Source organism: the organism of the source record quoted next, unplaced genomic scaffold (genome assembly GCF_019419815.1).
Source record: "Pyrus x bretschneideri cultivar Hongxiangsu unplaced genomic scaffold, Pyrus_bretschneideri_v1 Contig3, whole genome shotgun sequence".
Classification (NCBI taxonomy): Eukaryota; Viridiplantae; Streptophyta; class Magnoliopsida; order Rosales; family Rosaceae; genus Pyrus; species Pyrus x bretschneideri.
This window is the reverse complement of record NW_025999612.1, coordinates 8,129,302-8,150,433: the sequence shown is the minus strand read 5'-3', so window position 1 is coordinate 8,150,433 and position 21,132 is coordinate 8,129,302. Positions and strand designations below refer to the sequence as shown.

Below are 21,132 nucleotides of genomic sequence, written 5' to 3'. Positions count from 1 at the left end.
CTATTGCATAATTACTATTAAGTACAAAATGAAATTAATAATAAAACTCAAATTTATCAATGAACCCAAACACTATAATTAAACCCTACAATCACTCTTTATTTATCCTACGTTCATGCCGGTTAAAATCCTAATAGCTCTCATAAAGAAAAACGAGTTTTTTTATTGATGGATGGTGATTTTGAAGTTTTGAATCCTCCAACCAAGGTATGACTCAATTGGCTTGATGAAAAATTCATAATAATTTGACAACATAATATGTTAAATTGTATGGTAATAAAATATTACTATAAAAACGTTTTCAGTCATTTTAAAAACACATCTAAACGAGTCCTAAGTTTTAAACTTGCTCTGGTAATTGAGTTGGGAGTTCATGGAAGGAAAAAAAAATTGAGTTGGGAGTTCAAAATTTAGCATTAATTTTATTGTTACCTATTGTATTTATGTGTTTGTGTGATTTTACAATATTATCTCTATCAGCAAGTTGAGAATGTATACGTGTTTGAATTCAAATATTGTATTATTTTTATTATCCAACATCAGACGTAAACTCATAATTACTTTATGCAACAAGATAAATTTAATTTCATTTCTGTATTGTTGAACACTTTTAAAGTCGTATTTACTTTATGCAACATGATAAAGACTAAATGAATTTAAACATGAGAAACGTGACGCACGACTTCATGCAACATCCGATGTAACTCTATTTTATAATTATTTTATTTTATTTTTAATTTTTGAGTACATCGATATTTTTATGGAGGAGAAGTTCGGCAAAATCACATAATGAGCAGCTTAATTTGATATCAAATTCATCATCCATAAGATTCAAACTTAAAACTTTTCACTTCTAAGTAAAGAAAAATATTTTCACAATTACCATCGTGGAGTTTATGCTCTTAGGCTCTCTTATAAATGAATTTAAAACAACAGTACGAACAAGGAGTCGATATGTCCGAGTGGTTAAGGAGACAGACTTGAAATCTGTTGGGCTACGCCCGCGCAGGTTCGAACCCTGCTGTCGACGATTTCTAGTTTTTGTTCTTCAACTGGTAAATTTGATGTCTCTTTTTTTTCATGAATTTGCTTATTTCCCACCATTCTCTTTCATCTTTGATTGAGGCTTAAATTTTATCTCTTTATTATTTGTTCTGAACCAAAACCAATATTTTCTCAAAACACAATGGATGAATACTGGATGAAATGTTTACTCGCTTAGAATAAGAAAGTCATGAATCAGAAAGCAGAATCAATGAAGTCTCTAATTCCGGAGTTTTGATATACGTATTGCTTACCACGATTAAAGTCGTCCGTTTGAATAATTTCAATTCTCATTCTGTTTGCGTAAACACACCAATGGACTTGGATAGAAAAACTGAAATAACTCAATCAAATGGTACTTCCTCTACTGTCATTGCATTTCTACAACCACAAACACAAGAACTTATGTATGTATAGAAACCCTAAGAGGAGGAGGAGGAGGATCCAAGTTAATTTTTAATATTTGAGGACCTAGTTGTGAGGGAAGATCTCATATCTACAATTGCTGACTCTTCTGCTCCCAGTTTTATAGCCTCCTTGCTTGCTCTAATGAACCTTGAAACTGCACCTTTCACGTACGCATGAGCTTCCCTCACACTCATCTTCTTGCTCATTTCATCCGGGTAGCTGCTCAAGAAGTGGTCGCCGTTGAGCACGGCCCCTAAGTGCACTACCTCCCCCTGAAACTCGGATAAATTACTGTCTTCCTTGGCCTCCGTTTTCCTCAGAGGCACTACGTCCGGCAAGGTCACTGCAAGAACTCAGCAGAGCAGTATGCACATTAATAAGTTTTCTTACAATGTCAACCTCAAATTACATACAGTGACAAATGTACTTTCGTGATTGTTTGGGATTGATTGTTCCTGAAAGGGTCAAAAGCACTTTTCAACAACTAAAAACGCTTCTAATTCTGTTATTTTCTAATATCTCTGCACAAGTTAATTATAATTGGGAGCATAAACTAGATAGATACCTGGGCAGTCGGTTCTGGGAGAAGATAATTGCCCAACAACCTGCTCGAATGTCCCCGCCCATGCGTCTCTGTGAGTTAAGAAGTTAGAGCTGAGGTTGAACATTTTCTTTATGGTGGCGGGGATTGAAGAGTGCTCAAACTCGGAGTTCGGTGTAGGTCCTTGAGGACCACTCATCACTGCAAAACCAAACAAACCACTAGCAAATTACAGCAAACCAACGCAGAAGCACCAGTAATCAATGAAAACTTAGCAAATATGGGTTGAACTCAATCCAATAACTTCCCAACAACCTAAATTCTACTTCTACTCAATCCACAATAAACAATGTGCTGAAGAAAACTCTCAATGAGTAAAAAGTTGTTTTCTTTTCTTTACTTGGAGGCATTTATGTGCTTGTTCGGGACTACTTTTGGAATGGCTAAAAGCGTTTCTGGCTGCGTTTGGCAGAAGATGTTAGGAAGTGTTTTTGGGTTATAGAAACACTTTCTAGATAAGCACCTGCCAAGAGCGTAAGTACTTCCTACAAAAGCAATCTTAAACGGGCCACAACAGAATAAAAACCAAATGATACTAGATGATCGATCACGCAGAACAAGCTAATGAACCAATACCACAACCAACATTCAAGAAAAACTAATATACACTTAAAATTGCTACCAAAAACAGTTGAACAAGTCAAACATTCAACACAAACGCATTAAAAAACAATGTGAATTCGATCTTACCAGTCCCCTTCTTAATCCACGGCGACACCATAATCGTCGGCACGCGAACTCCGAGCCGATCGAACTTAAAAAAAGAAGGAGCCGGACCGCTATTCCCGTCCGGGTTCGGAACATTAACATACGGAGTCTTGACATGATCGAAAAACCCACCATGCTCGTCGTACGTGATCACCAAAAGCGTCTCGTTCCACTGAGGACTCGCCCTCAACGTCTCATAAACATCCTTAACCAGCCTCTGTCCGTTGGCGACATCATGGGACGGGTGGTCGTCGTTCGCCGGCATGCCCTTGAGGTCGAAGTAACGCGGTTCGATCACCGTCAAGCTCGGGAGCTTCCCCTTCCGAGCATCTTTCTTGAACTTCAAATCGTACTGGTGGAACTTGAAAATGTACTTCAGTTTCCGCATGTTTCGGTAGAACATTGTTGTCGGGATGTTCTGGAAGTAGACACCGAAATCCAACCCGTTTTCATGGACCGAATCGAAGATTGTTTTTTGTGGGTACCCGGAAGCTAATTGTTTCTTGACGTGGCTGGTCGAGCCGTGGGAAGTTGCGGAGTAGACGAACAGCCGGTTGGGTTGAGTCGGACCGGGAATTGAAGAGAACCACCGGTCGAACACCGCGAATTCGCTGACCAGGGCCGCGTAGACCGGAACGGATTCCGGTCTGAAGCCTTTCATGACGGTTTCGGAGAGGTTTGGGGACATTGACAATGCTTGTTCGACGAACCCGGTCATCGAAGGGAGGGAACCCGACCCGAATACCTGCTGCTCGACCGCTTCGAATGAGTGACCCGGATCCGGATCCACGAACTCGGCGTCGTCGGAGAAACAGATGGATTTTTCCGGGTCGGCGGGCTTGGTTGAAACCGGGTTGCATTCTTTGCCAGTGACGCCGTTGATTGCTGGGTTAACGGATTTTTTCATCCAACCCAGTATGTGGTCGAAGGAGCGGTTTTCCATGACCAAAACGACGATGGTTTTGATGGGTTGCTGCTGCTGGGCAGAGCAGAAATGGGTTGGCCGGAAAGTCGATGAGAGAGTGAGAAAGAGTGAGAAAACGAAGGAAAACGATGGAAAATGTGGGAAAGCTTTGGTCTTGGAAGCTCCCATTGCTTAGAGACAGAGAGAGAGAGGGAGGACAGAGAGAGTTCTTCAGCTAAATGGGTTGCTTTCTTCTAGGTGATGAAGAAGAAGGAAAATCTGGATAAATATAGTAGTTATTTAATTACTGCATCTATGGTTGGATTTTTTTTTTTTTAATTTTGATTTATTTATGGAAAAAACAGAGTGTGAGAGAGAGATCAAGGAAGCAATGGATTTTTGAAGGGCAGAGAGTATAAAACAGCAGAGGAGAAGCTTCTGGTTTTGGGCTGGTGAGGTCCTTGTCGTCCTTGATGGTGCTTTGTTTCTTTTGAAAAAGGAAAAGTTAAAGGGAATTCGTAAATCACTTGAGTTTTGCAAAATTAATTAAATTTGTTTATAATTTTATTTTACTGTTATTTATGATAAACATGGTAATAAAGATTGTTCGTGGTCCCATCTATTTCGCAAATTTAGTTTTGCATGGCGACAGAATGTCATATGTTTGACTGAAATACGCGTACATATCCTGTGATGCCCTTTTCTTCTTCTTCCTTTTTTATTTATTATTTATTTATTTATTTATTTTTTTATTTTTAAGATAATACTTGCATCCCATGAAGGGATACACAACTCTTTTTTTTTTTTAAATCATTGTTTTAAAAATCTTCGTATAGAGCTTAGACGCTAAGTGTCTTGTCGCAGTTTCAATTAATTCTTAAGCATTTAAAAATTAAAAAATAACGTCTAGACCTGTTGAGACGCTTGTCTAGCCTTGCCTAGGTCGCAACTTTTATTTTAAAATCATCTAGGTGACGGCTAGGCACTAAGTTGCCCTCCTCCTGACTAGCACTTAGCGCCTTTTTAGAGCCTTGCAAATAATGTATCTTTTTCTAACAACATTCATAATCAAAATCGTTCAACTTCTTAATATTCAATTGTAGATTACCTCTACAAAAAAATTATTTTAATACGAGATCATTTAATCATTCAAATATATAGAATAAACCGAGGTGTATGTACTACATAACAATATATTCATGATGAGTTGTCCATGTATTTGATACGTATGGATGATTAAACAAGTTTCAATTCGAATGATTTTTTTGCGAGTGACCTTCAAATGAGAACAAATAGATTGAACGATTTTAATCATTGAATTTATTCGATTAAAATACATTATTCGCAAATGAGGATACTGCATCCCCTTAGAGACGCAAGTGCTTTTTTTAATTGGGAGAGTTAATTTTAAAAATTAAATTTGTTTTTCCTTCTCCTAGAACTAGAAGGGGCTTATCTGATAGAGGCACTATTTTGTCATCTCGATTTAATAATATTATGTTATATATAAATTTTTTTTTTTATGATAAAAACGAAATGTCTTTCTTAACATATCATAATATTATCAGATCGTAATGTTACGCTCGTACAAATTGCTCTCGAGAAAAACAGAGGAATCATGGCGTGGTGGTATATAAATGGACTGACGTTATTTCCTTGAGCAAGACAAGTGTGGTATGTCATTGAGTTCATAACTGCCGACAGAAACCCAATAAACCCGTGAGAAATAAACTAATGTCATTGAATTGTTGTAAGTTACTGCTTAGAATTCAACACACTCTTCATTTCTCATCCGTTTCGGAAGTAAATGATTTTTCTACTGTTTCACTAGATATGGTGAACGCCGTCTAATTCCTAAGTTTAAAGATCGATTAAACCCCATTTAGTTCAGTTCATGGCTTTTTATGTATTGGATTACGAATTGTCAGTAATCGGAATAATTTTATTCGTAAGACCATTTTCAGTTATAGCAAGTAAAACGTAGCTTTTGATTATGTTAAATATGGTATTTTAACAATAAGCATTTTAAAAAATATTGTAGGCAAAAAAATTTCATCCTCAACCATGCAGGACTAAATTTTTCTATCTTGATCTGGGACGCACATTTTGGAGCCCATGCAAGAGGCTTGAAGGCTTGCTATATGCAATCAGTCGTCGGCTAAATATGGCCTTCATCGTTTTTAACATATTCATTTAGACCTTTGACTGATGACGGGTTTTGCACAAATTCAGACTTAACATACCTTGTAAACGTTGGCTGGATATGTCGTAAGTGTAATAAAATATCAAAGTAATTACAATGCATAGGTATTCTTCTCCTATAACTAATCATTGTATGACTCGAATTTCTAACTCCTTAATATAAAAAATTATAAAAAAAAAATGCTAAAAAGACTTTTTTAAAGGTGGGATACTATTCACTATCTCATATTTTCTGCATAATTTTCATGTCAACATTATAAAATATTATGTTAAAAACATAAAGAAACGAAAAACCCATAAAAAGTCAAACTTTAAAAAAATCTCGATAGCATTTCTCTATTTTATATTGTGCAAATTCTGTGAGCAGGATTAGGAAATGGATCTGGCTTCTCTGCCCTTCCAATTTCCATACACTCTAATCCCTTCTTATTTTGTACGGTCACGATTAAACTACGTTAATATTTTATATTGATTTTTTTTATAGAGATAATAAGAAAAAAGGTAATAGTGATATAAAATGTTGACGTAACTTAACCGTGATCACACAAATAGAAAAGAACGAAAGTGTATGGAAATGGGAGGGCAAGCCAGGTCCTTAGGAAATTGGGGCACAGTTCTGTGGGGGCGTCAGATACCATCGTTCCTAGTGGACAAAAGTTGGTGGGTGCTGCTAAGCATGTGAAAGCATGCCACATGTGATGTGAGATTTGGTATCAAAAGATTGTGGGGCTCTTTTTATTCTTTTTCTCTTTTTTTTTTTTTTTTGGCCTTTTTCACTTTGGTGGGTGGGGCTAAATCCAATAGTATATAAACTTATAAAGTATGTAACATTTTAATGTGAATGTGCGACTCTAAGTGACATGTTTATGCTTTTTAAAGTTGCCCTACTCACGGGATTCAATCATTTTGATGGCCCTGATTTAAGGTAATCAAGTTGTGGTTCATGTAGAACTAAAAATAATAATTGAACTTTTTTACAAAGCAATATAATTAAACTTGAAGGCATATGGGCTGTTGCAATCAGTGTTTAAAATATCAATATTAGTGAAAATATCGATATCGGTTGTCTTTGATGGAAATTATGGAAGAGATATCAAACATTAGTTTAAACAAAATATAAGAATTTCTCTGATATTTAATCGATATGTTGAAAATTGGCATATCGATGAAATCTATCAATTTTAGGCGAAATTTTTGTGGAAATAGCGACAATATCGAAGAAATGTCAAACATTGGTTTGGTCTAATTATATGAGCTAAAACGAATGTCTCTTCTTCATGCAATTGAGTTCAAAATCCTCACTTTACAATCCATATTAGTTTAAAGTATAGTATCATTTTTATAGAAAATTCAAAATTATATGATTGGTTAGTCTAGCTACACCGGATCTCCATTGAACAAGTGCGTAAATATTCTATCATTTATAAAAAAAAATAACAATGAACTTGTAGCTAAAATGGTTAAGAACGTTAACTACTGCATAAATAGTCTTAAGAGATCATCATCATGTAAATATATCTTGTATTTAAAAATACAATAAAAAATGTACTTGTCAACTTAAAGATATGCCTGTAATGTAAGGAACCCAATAAATTGGCAATTTGACAGCAACTTAAAGTCAAATTTTGCTACCACAAAAAATAAAATTGCAAAAAAGGGATAGAAGTTCTTGGGCCAGGAGGGCCCACAAACCGGCAGAGATAATTAAGAATACGCAGCTCCACCTCCTCACTGGACGGCCCAGACAGACACCAACCGAAGTGGATGCTGTGGTTGACGTCCACCGCGATGGAAGAAAACGACATCAAGGAGAAGAAACCATACTCCGTATAATTGTCTACGATATTTTGGCTCTCCGTATTTTCCCCCTAGGGGTCACCACATCTTCTGTTGATTTCCACTTTAATTGCATGGTTGTGATTATGTTACACTGATCCAATTAGCTGTTAGTCGAACACAAAACCTGCTGACCTTTCGTTGTACCACATAGGACAACATCTTACAATTACGAGTTTGCGTAGAAAACGATGATGAGCTTAAATTAGTATTGGAAAATCGTCACAAGTGAAGTGAAATAATGTCTTCTTAGATATCACAAGAAACTGTTGTCGGCACATCAAAATAATCACACTGGTTGCTCATATTTTTCTCTTTAAGGAGTATGACAGCTCGTAGTGCCAATAACATCTCTCGTGTCCATGCATCAGCTTGTCAATCATAGACCCAAATAAAGTTTCTAAAACGACACTCTTAGCAACAACAATAACATAGCACTTTGAACTGTTTTGACAAGAGGAAATCAAGAATCCAAATTCCCCCAAGTCCAAGAACTTGTACATTTCATGTGGCGGTGTTTAGTTCTTGCTTTACACAAGTACACGAAGCTGCGAGAGTACGCATCGGAGAAAAAACAACGCCGCGCATGTTATCGATCAATGATCAGCAAAGGAAGAAGTGAATTTCACTTGTATATGTCGTATAGTTTGTATAAAAAGCACGTATGAAGCACGAAGTTTGCCCTCCCAAGTCCCAGCCAATTCCAGTGAGTTTCTGCTGCTCTAGGAAAATCTGTCTAGGCTTCAAAACAGAAAAAATGAAATCACTCAGTTACCGGATCTCTTCAAGTACGCTAACACGCCTAAGCCGACAGCAACGGCAGCCCCAGCTGCAACAGCATTGTATGCTGATGCCCATGCAGAATCTGCATATGCATAATCCACATTTCCTGTAGCCGAACCCCTTCGGCGGCGAGTGCGTGTTCCTGAATAATCCAAATGCAGTCTCAAACCCTGCATAGTTGATCTTTTCAACGTCAGACTGAGCTCAATACCTAATCACAAACGTATATTATTGTCCCGGACGACATAATTTCATGACCATGGCCTATAATTTCAGTCTCGGGTTGGAATAAGTAGAGTACAGGATATTCTATAACCGAAAAATAAGATCAAATTCTGTTGGAAACTTCGCTATATTTCTCCTCTATAAGCATCTAGCAACTGTAGACATATAAATCATACCTTCCAACCAACTTGCTTTGCATGATCCACAGCTGCCAAAAGATCACTATCTGATGCCAACATAACTTTATCACGGTCTTCATCTTCATACTACAAAATGCGACACCAATTGAAATAATAAGATTAGGATGAGGGAACTCTAGCGCCAGACTGAAAAACAGATTAAAAGAATTTAAGATGTTAATCTAAGAAATACCAAAATTTGAGGAAGGTTGTTGCGGTCAATGTCATCTCCCATTCTCTGAATGATGGAGGTTATAAGTTCTGTCAAACTCTGAATATCTGAAGAGGAAGCAAGTACAGAGGAAACTCAGTTAAGAGCTAAATTTATCCCAAGGAACAGTGTTGGACAATAATATTACATGCTTCTAATTTAAAGCTCGATTGGGGTTTCGGGAGAAATTTGAGGGCAAAACCTAGAGCTAAAAATGGTCAGTCCTTTTGTGTAAACTGGATGCAACAATGGACTGGCAGTATAAGCCAACCATGTCCTGCAAATGTTCCAGATGCAGAATAGAAGCAGCGCGCGCGCACACACACGCATGCACCCATTAAGTGACTAAATTGACAAGTAATTAGAACAAGGAGCATACTGCAAGTGAATCTATGCATTCGACCCCTCTTATCTTGAAGTTTGAAAGCAAAGGTATTTGGAAAATTGGATGGTGGAAATGGTAGCGATCTCCCTGTCTCTGCGCTCTCAGAAGCCAGTTTCAACTGAATTTTCACTGAGATGACAATTATAATGCATAAGTACATATAAATGGCAAAAAGAGTTGAAACTTTCATGTTTATTATCCATCATATGCATGTATAGATGTATAACCTCCGAGACTCCTCATCATCATCATTGGGACCCAAGGTCATGGCAGAATCCCAAAACTTTTGCATCATAGTGGTTGTGGCCTCATTGCTCACTCCAGCTGTATTTCCAACCTGGTTAGCAACAAATATTATGTAAGAAATCTTCTATTGCCGAAGGTGAAGAAATATTAAAAAGAATATTGAACAAAGAAAACAAAACAGAAATGTCAACATGATGTGTTTCTTCTGAATGTTAGATACCCTAAACAACCAAAGTGAAGCTTATGTAGGTTTTCCCCACCAGGAAATTTCAAGTTGTGAAAGCCACTAGTAAACAAGACAATCGAGAAGAGCAAAAGTGTGCAATAGGTTAGAACTACAGACTGATTCATAAGTAGTGCTGAAAGCATGAGTCAGCAGTAGATAATATATTCCTGTTATCCTATACATATATAGAAAGATTGAAATAGATTGTAATAATTAACAGTACGCAAGGACTAGACTTACAGTGGCCACAGCAGCATGAGTGATATGAATTACATCAACAACAGCAACGACAGCTCCATCTGCATCCCAGTCATCATTAACTATCATAAACTAAAAGTCTTCTGTTACTTGACAAAGCAAAACAACATTACGCTTATTCTCAGTATTGTACCTCTGTCTACAACAGGAAGGTGCAAAAACTTTCCATCATGCATGGTATGCAATGCATCAACAATTGGTGTATCAACTGTAGCACATTCTGGGTTTGGAGTCATGACCTATTAATCAAATCAAGAGAATGCTAAGATAGTTGGACTATATGTATTCCTCAGTTATAGAAGCATAAAATGAGGCGCTACTTGGAATCAGCAGAGGTTACAACATCTGGCCTTATAGAACAATGACATAGGGATTCATTTGCGGTTTTCATTAGGATAGCCCTAAGAACAATATTTCAAAACTGATGGAGACGTGTACCTTCTCTACAAGAGTGGTCTTCGGAGGAAGATTTTGTGATATTACACGCATTAAGATATCTTTTGAGCTGACAAGAACCAAAAGCACAGATTAGAATCTCACTTATCTATAAAACAATAAGATTATCACAGTGACAAAAAAAAAAAGATATAGAATTACTGTGAAAAGGTAAACTGCAACTTTTTACTTTAAAAAACATAAGGCAATAAACTCACGTAAGAATTCCTCGTGGCTTGTTATCAACTGTCACAATTGCCGAGCTTACTCGCATTTCCTGCATCTTCTTTGTTGTCATCAAAAGCGTATCTGCTGGTGAAACTGTTAAGACCCTGAAGACAAAGATCTGTTAAATCAAAACTGGTAAATTTTATCAGTGTGTGGCCACATATATCATCAGACATAAAAATATTACCTACTTTGTACTATCTGGAATGATTGTAGACAAAGATGGCCTAAACAAACGCTCTCGAAGTGTCTCAACAAATGAATTGGAACCTGCATCTCCAGGAAAGAAAAAATTGCAAAAGTTACTATTGTTTTTTCAGAAAACTGTGTACTCGTCATCACGCAGGCCTACCAATAAAACACATAGATATTCCTGCAAAAATATCTAAAGTCTCTGACATAAACTTCTAACAGAAAACACTAAACCCTCTACCAACCAGTACTAGATGTTCCCCAATGTTTTTCAACACCTTCCACAGCAGCAGCAATAGCCTTTCCCTTCTCAGCTGCTCTTTCCATTCGAGCAATGGCATCATATAAACACTTTGCTATATCAAGTAAAGCAATGACCTCTCCATTCTCCACAACAGGCAAATGCCTGAATTTCCCTGTAAATGCAGAAATCATCATGTAGAAAGAGCAAGCGACAATAAGAACGTATGCCAAGAAGTAAATTTGCCTCTCATTTAATACTAACCTTGCACCATTTTCTGAAGGGCCTCAACAGCAAGAGTGTCTGAAAGAACAAATATCGGGTTCTTTGTCATAACTTTAGAAACAAGGGTTTCCTCAAGATTAAGCTCACGGGAAATAACCCTTGTCGCTATATCCTTCAACCAAATAAAGGAATAGATGCATAAGGAAACATTATGGGGGCTAATAGAATCCTTGAAAATAAGCAAGCAAGTCTGGTTTTTTGTTTTTCTGTGAACGTTATTTTCTTGCAAAATGCGACACTGAGTTCAAAGTCATACCTTGTCTGTAAGAATTCCACAGAGCAACGCATTAGAATCAGTTAACAACAAAGCATCAACCCTACGAGCAGCCATCCGACGACAAGCTTCTTGAACACTAGTATTTTCAGGTACTGTCAGAGCCTTTGATAGCCGCAATCGTTTCACAGTCCGCTCTCCAGTTAGCCCCCTGGCCCAAAATGCAAACATAGAAGAGACTATTGTCACTTTCATTCCAATGCACAAAACTTCAAACAGAACATGCCTATTAATTATCTGTCCTTTACATCAAAAACTTATTCAATCTCAATATCTACCAGTTCCCAACTTCTAATCAGAACATCGAAATCAACCACCATAAAAATTTTACTGTTCTATAATTACACAATCATGGGGTTTTTCAGGCAACTCACATTCATGTAAAAGCTCAATTCTTTCAAAAAAAAAAAAAAAAATTCATTCATTGAATATATACTTATACATATACATACACATACATAAAATATATATATATATATATATCAAAAATCGATACACACATGGGACGAGAAGCCGTGAAAGATTTTCGGGCAGAATCAGGGCCTCCGTTATTAGCATCAGAGGATTTCTTCTTGTCATGCAACGATGCGTTCGTCAATGACAGACTTCTTCTCGAAGAACCGCCTTGACTAGCCATCGTCGCCTTCAATCAAACACCTTTTATATTCTCCCTCTTCAAATCCCTGCAGCAAAATTAATTATCCAAAAATTATTGTTCAAAATTCAAAGCAATTCACGAATTTAATTTCCAAATTTTATTCATTCCCATAATAGAAAGTTTCCCAATCTTTGATTCCGACGCTGGTTATTTACATCTCCAAACAAAGAAATGAGAAAAATTTTGAATTTCAACGCGTTTTTATTGAATTTTCTTCGATTTTCTCGGCAACCAAACAGAAACAGAAACTCACCGGACCCAGAAAAAATCTCTTCCTCCTCTTCTATAATCCGAAGTTTAAGACTGCTTCAGAACCAGAATCCGAAAACCTCAACGAAAATTCACAATCCCATTGAATCGCATCATATCCCAGGTCCGCGTCCCAGGAATTCGAAACTACCGAGCGACTCGATTCGAATTGGACGGGATTCGAGGCGGTGCTTCGAGAAAATGAAACGCTCGCGGTCGGGGAATCTGGTCAGAAAATCGGGAATTTTCCGGGAAATTACACCGACCGGCGAGAGTGAATGAGACCCAGAGAGAGGGACAGAGAAAGTTTCAATAAACCTAAAACGATGGGATGGCCGCCAATCGAAACCTCCCACGTCGATGATTCTAACAGAAGTTTTCAAATACCTCCAATTTTACTGGCGCTTTTTTTCAGGCCCTCCAAAATTCGTTTGCTTTAGTTTACGGATTTGGCCTTGGAATTTGAGGAACCGTATGCACCTTATCCTCGTCGCAGCTGGGACGGGGAGGGCTTCCTGGTCATTTCATGAAGAGGTTTGTTCAAACTGTGACAAAATGTGTATTTCTCGAATCTAAGAAAAAATAGTCAACTCGTGCTCAAATATTAATGTATCTTTTTCTTCTTTAAAAAATAATTGATTGTTAACGTACCATGTGGAATATAAGTATTGTAAGTCATCGGCTCAAATAATAATGTTGGTCTTACTTCTAATAAGAGAGAAAATCTTAGGTCAACCCATAAATAGTATTAGGTTTATGGTAATCTATTATATATAAAGAGAATTGAAAAGGTGAATAGTGATTTGGTGTTGTCATGCTTCAACAAAAATATATGGACAAAAATGCCCTCAAAACAAAAAACTTCAATAGCATTCCAAAATAATACATGAAATAAGATAGAGGCATTTTCGTTATTTTAACAATATTTCTTTAATAATTTACTTTTTGGTGCTTTTTTTTTTTTTTTTTTTTTCAATTAGTACCTCACAATAAAGTAGTAATAATGTGATTCAATTTCTTTATTTTTAAACACGTTCAAAACATCTTAAGAGATGTATAATGCCAGTTATAAAAAAGGTTTTTCGCACGCGAATAACAATGTGATTAAATAAGTTATCAAATGATTGTTTTTTTTTTCTTTCTAGCAAACGATATTATCTACACTAAGAGGAAGGGGGTGGGCTTAGCCTTACAATAGGCTAGCAATAATGTGATTCAATCAATTATTTATTAAATATTATTTTCTCTATTTTTAAACACGTTTAAAATATCTTAAGAGACGTGTAATGCCGATTATAAAAAAATGTATTTCGCACACGGATAATAATGTGATTAAATTAATTGTCAAATGATTTTTTTTTTAAATAAACGATATTATCTACACTAAGGGGAAGGGGTGGGTTTAGCCTCACAATGGGCTAGCAATAATATGATTCAATCAATTGTTTATTAAATATTATTTTCTCTATTCTTAATGTAAATTCTATAGAGACTGATTTTATTATGTGAATTCAGCTGTTTTAATTGGTTTATGAGGGGTTTCTTCTAGCATGATCTAAGATTATTCATTTATTTCAAATATTTGACTTTCCTTTTGTCAATCTACGCATATAAATACATTTAAAACATATAAGTCTCGAGTAGCACGCTATGATTCAAAAAATGCCTTATGCACACGTGTGAGCACGTGCATAAAGGCTAGTACTATAAATTCCAGATTGTGATTAGTTGCTTGCGTAGTATAATTCTTTTGTATAAATAAAAAAATAAAGGAACTTTAACTAAAAGTACTGTTCACTTTAACGAAAAACCACATTTTTACACTAAAAAGTCAATCATGATATTATTCATTTTATCCTTTATTTTGTCCTTATCGTTAAAACTTGAAATTTTCATGCCTTTTTCATTAGTTTTCCTTAAAAAAAAAAAAACTAGTCATTTGTTATCTGTCAACCTCTTACAATTTAAATACACAAAATATTTTTCTTTAAAAACATTTTGTATTGATATAAGTGATGAATTGTCATGACGGGTAAGTATTCTTTTCCAATTCTTGCATCTCGAGTTTAAACTTTTTGCATCTCGTAGCATAGAATAGTAGTATCATTTGTAATAAAAGACTTTTTAGTTAAAATGGTCTATAAAATTGTTATAACTCCTTACTTTGGTCATTGAGATTTAAAATCGATAAAAGTGGTCTCTGAGTTTGTTCATCGTCAATAATTTTGGTTTTTTCGTGAAAAACAGCCGTTAAATATGGAGAAAATGTCAAAAATACCCTCAAATTTTGTTAAATCATTTGGCCATTGTTTATTAATTTGTGGGTATTTTTATCAGTTTGGTTCTTATTTAATAGAGATTTTTCACGGGAGAACCAAAATAATTGACATTGGCCAAAATAAGGGACTACTCTTATCAATTTCAAATCTCATGGATCAAAGTGAAAAGTTATGTCAATCTCATTAGGGACCATTTTGGCTAAAATGCCTAAAAAAATACGTATACTTGAGTTAAAAGCCTATGATTCAGGCTTGTTAAGTATGTGTATCATCTCGATCTTGACATATTATGTGTTTACTAATGCATAAGGAATGAAAATGTGAGGCCATTTCCAACTGAAGGGTCCAGAGGGCCAGAGGGCCGAAAATAGCCTGAAAACCGTCTCCAACCGAGGGCTAGGCCAGAGGGCTGTGGAATCTCAGAGGGCCCTACGGAATCGGAGAGGGCTAGAGGGCTGGAGGGCTGGCTGTAAGCAGCCAGCCCGAGGCTGGCCAGAAAAACTGGAGATCCTGTCGGTTATAACTGACAGGATTTCGTTTATATTATTTAATATAAATGTATTCCTATCGATTATTTTGAATCCAACGGCTAACTAACGTCAGCTACCGTTGGATTCAAATTTTTTTTTTTTAGGGTTTTTTGGGCCTTTTTTTTTTTTTTTTTTTTTTTAAATTCTATTTTTTTTCCTATAAATACCTAAACCATTCCTCACAAAATTTTCACCATTCCTACCATTTCAATTCTCATATTTTCCTTCCTCTTTCAAAAATCTATCCTTCAATTTTTTTAATAATTTTGAAATGGCCTCTTCTACAATGAAAGGTAGGGCTTGGACCCGAAAAGAAGATGTAGCTCTTTGCAAGGCTTATAGATGGGTGTCAGAAGATAGTGTGAGGGGGAATTGTCAAACAAATGACGGTGTTTGGACTCGTGTGTCAAAAAAATACTTAGAGTTCTATAAAGGCACCACTCCAGTGAATATTCGAAACCACGATAGTTGTTCTTCAAGATGGAAGAAACATCTTCAGCCAAGTTTGAACAAATGGCATCAAGCATTGTTAGCAGCCGCAAGTAGACATGAAAGTGGCACTAATTACTACGACGAAGTAAGTGTTTTCACAATTTATTCTAAATATTTAATTATATTACATTTAATTTCATAAATTAATTTCCTTTAATTTTTTTCTAGGTACGCCAAGTGGAGGAATTGTATATGGAGAGCAGCTCAAAACCCTTTCAGTTTCACAGTTGTTGGGAAATTTGTAAAGGGTGGGTGTTATTTGAAGATCCACCAAAGAAAGCTCCTACGCCGGTGTTCGAAACTGCATCCTCAGTTGTAGATATGGATGAAGATGGATCTCCAACCATTCAACCAAAAAGGGTAGAAAATCCGTCTTCGGGTGAAGGTTCCATATCTAGGGCTATGGGACGAAACAAGGCGCAAAGGTTGAAGGAAAAGGGCAAGACAAATGATAATTACGCCGCTCAACATGAAGTGGCGGCCTCATTGCGATTATTGGCGGAGCAAAATGCCCTTGAGGCCGAAGAAATGAAGCGTAGGCATGAAGAACGGGCAAAACAAATACAAGAAGAGATGGATGATAAGAATATGGAAAGGAACACTTCGAATTACACTTCAATGAGTAAGGTCTATTTTGATAGGAAAAAAAAAAAGAAATTATGAGCCGACGACAGTTATTTACATCTGACTGTACTCCTACGATGGCGGATGATGAAGATGATGTTGATTACGGATATTAAATTTAAGTTGTTTTAGTTTTTAAATTTAAGTTAATGTTGTTTTCAAATTTAATTTGTAGTTTTTAAATTTAATTTGTCGTTTTTAAATTTTAGTTGTAATTTTTAAATATAAGTTGTAGTTTTTAAATTTAAGTTGTTTTTAAATTTAAGTTGTTGTAGTTTTTAAATTTAAATATAAATTATGTTTGGCCCTTTGGCCCTCGGTTGGAGACAGTTTTTTGTGGCAGGGCTAAAATGAGCCCTCTGGCCCTCGGTTGGAGACGGAGGCAAATATGGCCCTGTACTGTTCATTAAAATATTAATATCTTGGAGAATCTTGGAGTGCCAGAGGGCTAAAATGAGCCCTCTGACCAGCCCTCAGTTGGAGATGACCTAAGTAGTTCTCACATTGAGATTGACTATGTCATACTCAATTTTAAACAAGTAGCAGTATGATGGGATTGTTTATCCCATACCTTAACAACTAAACATCATTCAGATACCTAAAAAGTAAGTAAATATGCCCCTAACTACTTGGTATGCTTGATTATGATTAATCGTGCTGAGTAACTGTGACATCAATCCTAAATTTTTATTGGATGAATCCAGGGTCTCCCCCGCATGTAGGCGAGGACTAATCCCTTAAGCCGGATCAGACCCTATTCGGAGGACAAGCTCTCTCAATGATGAGTGCTCCATTCACAAGGCTCGAACTCGAGACCTTACCCTTAATAACCTTATAGGACTCATAATGTATCTATGCAAAATGGTAATCGTTGTGTACTAAAAACTGGAATTTCTCGCATAATAAGTTGCAGCAACTTAGCTCAAGTGTGATGGGCGAGTTTGTAATCTCTCCTCAGAGTGGCAAAGTTAGCATCTATCATACATAAATTATTGTAAAGTGTAACTAAACCTATTGATTTTATGCAAAATATTTGTATTGGCTATTTGTGATCGTTGTTAGGCGAAGACATTATTTTCAACATGTTAGATGTATCTCATCCTGATTCTCTCAAGTTGTATCGACCCCTTGCGACTAGATTATGAAGACAACTTTGTATTGATTAAAAACAAGTTAGGTGTGACATTCCGGTTCGGGCCCCCATTATATTCTGGGTTTGATTCCACCATAGCACGATATTGTTTGTTTTGGGCCACGACCACGCCCTCACGGTTTTGTTTCTGGGAACTTAGACGAGAACTTCCCAGTGGGTCGCCCATCCTGGGAATGCTCTCACCCCATACTCGTTTAACTTCGGAACTCCTACGGAACCCGAAGCCAGTGAGCTCCCAAAAGGCCTCGTGCTAGGTAGATATGAGAATACACATATAAGGTTTACAGGATCCACTCCCCTGAGCGATGTGGGATGTTACATTAGGACTTTTAGCAATGGGTGGCACTATCCATACACCTCTTTCCACCTCACACACATTCTTTTGATTTTTGTTATTTAATTCTTTTTAATTTATTCGATCTAACGGTCAAAAATTGAAATGTGTGTGTCGAAGATAAAAATTAATGTATGGATTAGTAAATTATGATATGATAATCAGATTCTAAATTCTAATAGTAAGGTTTGCGCAAAGCATCAATGATGCATTTCTTTAGAGAAAAGAAAAGGCCCATTGCGTGCGAATTTTGCCTTTATATTCAAGAATCTATATATAACTTCTCTAAAAAAAGTAGTGGTGTTGAATTTATCATACAGAACTTGAAATCCAAAGGAACATTACCAAAACAAATAGCTAAATTTACATTGTAGATGTTATCCACATTTAAAAATGTCATTCTGCACTGAATTTTATAGAAAATTTTCTTTGTATTTTTATATATCTAAAGTATAAAATGATAATTTTAGAGTGTCAATTATAGCTCGCAATTACGAAAGAAAATCTCAAAAACTAAAATACAAAAGAAATTGGCTAAAAAAATAAAAGAGAATTAAAGTATTAAAGCTAGCTTGATTTGAGTTTACATAGTTCATAAGGAATCCACTTTTTTCGTTAACATGTGTTGTATAAAACTCATGTTCCTGTTGGATCAGAGTGTTCAATTTCTTGCCATCAATTGTTACAACAAACACAGAAGAAAAATGGTGGATTGGGCACCAATTTTGATTGGGTTGTTGCTGTTCATACTGCTCTCCCCTGGCCTCTTGTTTCAGATACCAGGAAATGTCAAGCATGTTGAGTTTGGTAGCTTCACCACAAATGGCAGAGCAATTATGGTCCACACTCTTATTTTCTTTGGCATCTTCACCATCCTCATTTTGGCAGTGGGAATCCACATCCACACCGGCTGATCCAGGTGATAGTCGAACTCAAGACCTGCTGACGTTGAGTTTTATCGCAAAATCAACAAGTTGTAAAGAGATTGATATTTCATATTAAATTTTCCTTGATTTGCAATTTCTTGTTCATGACTTAATTGGAGTTGAACTGTTTAGTCTTTGTTTCCCTTCTTTTACTATACATGTTAGGATATTGCTTGCAATTAACGTATCTTCATCGAAAAAGTTCTTTAATCGGAACTGTTAAATCTTTTAATATTTATTTGAAGATCATCCCTACAAAATATCGTTTAGTCATTCAAATATATCAAACAAATCAATGGTTCATTATGAATATGCTATTTGTTACCTATACCGGTAATTTATTTTGATATATTTGAATGACAAACGGTCTACGATTCAAATAATTTTTTATATGAATGATCTTCAAATAAAAATCAAGAGATTGAGCGATTTTAATTATGAAGTGTAGAAATGAGCTCATTTCGAATACTTTAGCTTATGAGAAGGGTGAAATAGATGAGTGTTGTGAAATTAATTAAGGGAAATGTTAGGGAGAACACCTACTTAGGACAAACTTTGTAAATCATATGACATGGTTATTGATATGATTGGATTATTATTTAAGTATTGATTAATGTTCTTATTTTCTATTGGGAAAACATCACATATTTTACAAATTTGGTCAAAAAAATTAGTTTACCTAGCATTACTCATTAAGAGTTCCTTCGCAGACATTCGATAAAATTGGAATAATACAGAGAAAATTAGCATAACCCCTGCTCAGGGCATTACTCATTAAGGAAATTTAACATTTGAGCAATTCAGATCATTTGTTCCAAATTGCATAACCCGTCAAAGCTTGATTGGTAAGAAAATGAGGAAGAAAACAAAGTTAAAATATACACACATATATATACAAATTATTTTTGGTATACAACTATATATTTGGATCTAGAAATTGAAAAAGGACCCAGATTCTCTCTCCTCCATTCATCCATAGTCATTCAAAACATTTCCAAGTTGATTCAAAACGCAATATTATGCCACATAAGAAAAAATCCAAATTGAGCCGTCGGAAAACGATGGAATCGATAAAAGGCGCCATCACCCACCATGCTGCTGGGTCCTAATATGACGAGGTCGAACCAGAGTGTCTTCTGCATGTGTCATTGTCTCCATAATCGTCACCACCGTCACTACAATCACCACCACCACAACAACCACAATCGTCATTACCGTTGCCATTACTTCTTCCACCATTGTAACCTTTGCACCCTAACCACCACATCCCACTATTCGCACCACCAATTGCACCCTTACAATTGTTGCTACCATCACCGTTGCAACTAGTGTTGTCACCACCACCTACGACTACAACTACCAGCGTTACACCACCGCCTCCCACCATTGACTCCATTACCACCGCTGTTGTTTTCACCGTTGTTGCCAACAGTGCTACATTCGCCACCATTGCTACCTCTATTCTTCAACCACTAAACCTTATTATTGGCACCACCACCACACCCCCACTATTGTTGCTACCATCACCACCACTACCCCTTGCCACCACTATCATTGTCACCACCCCACTACTATGTCTATTTTTATCATTATATATGATTATATCACTTTTACATCAAAATTTACCTCTCGCTTTTACATTGATTTTCATATTCATGACACTTTCAAAAGAATACAATTTATCAAATGCTAAATTGGTTCTTTTACATCTGATTATTCTTAAAGCACATCAGAAGCAATTTAAATAAAAAAAAAAAAAAACACGAAAATCTCAACCCTTAATGGCAGGCCTAAAAACCCAATTCCAAAAGCAAAATTAACAAAAATGTAGTAATTTTTTTTTTTTATAACAAGGAAAATGGGTGAATCGAACCGGGACCACGAGGGCATAGGTAAATAAAAAAAAATTTAAACTAGAGATCTTTTTTTTTTTAAAATTTTAATTAACATGTGTTTTATTTTATTTGTCATTAACATGTTTTGGGTTGGACAATTCTGTTAACAAAAAAACTTTTT

General features: G+C 36.1%; 2 protein-coding genes, 1 non-coding gene and 1 pseudogene across 3 annotated transcripts; 2 read left to right on the top strand and 2 right to left on the bottom strand.

Annotated features, from left to right (window-relative positions):
• The first annotated feature begins 948 nt into the window (after window positions 1-948).
• On the top strand, window positions 949-1,030 carry TRNAS-UGA. The gene has a single exon. It is a non-coding gene; the product is annotated as a tRNA-Ser (tRNA).
• A 342-nt stretch (window positions 1,031-1,372) lies between these two features.
• Window positions 1,373-4,036, bottom strand: LOC103964042 (non-specific phospholipase C6). The gene is made up of 3 exons (XM_009376928.3): window positions 2,744-4,036; window positions 2,018-2,194; window positions 1,373-1,795 (listed from the first exon to the last, which is right to left on the bottom strand). The coding sequence occupies exons 1-3, from the start codon at window positions 3,852-3,854 to the stop codon at window positions 1,494-1,496; spliced, it is 1,590 nt and encodes a 529-aa protein (XP_009375203.2). The 5' UTR covers window positions 3,855-4,036; the 3' UTR covers window positions 1,373-1,493.
• A 4,085-nt stretch (window positions 4,037-8,121) lies between these two features.
• LOC103964041 (CBS domain-containing protein CBSCBSPB1) lies at window positions 8,122-13,153 on the bottom strand. Its single transcript, XM_009376926.2, is given in 16 exon segments — window positions 8,122-8,656; window positions 8,888-8,977; window positions 9,084-9,169; window positions 9,481-9,604; window positions 9,606-9,615; window positions 9,714-9,823; window positions 10,199-10,257; window positions 10,350-10,455; window positions 10,655-10,721; window positions 10,870-10,983; window positions 11,071-11,149; window positions 11,317-11,487; window positions 11,577-11,709; window positions 11,854-12,022; window positions 12,372-12,554; window positions 12,783-13,153. Coding segments are annotated over 15 exon segments (1,641 nt in total). The 5' UTR covers window positions 12,509-12,554; window positions 12,783-13,153; the 3' UTR covers window positions 8,122-8,470.
• Window positions 13,154-19,814: 6,661 nt separating this feature from the next.
• LOC125479888 lies at window positions 19,815-19,909 on the top strand (annotated as a pseudogene).
• The last annotated feature ends 1,223 nt before the right edge of the window (window positions 19,910-21,132 follow it).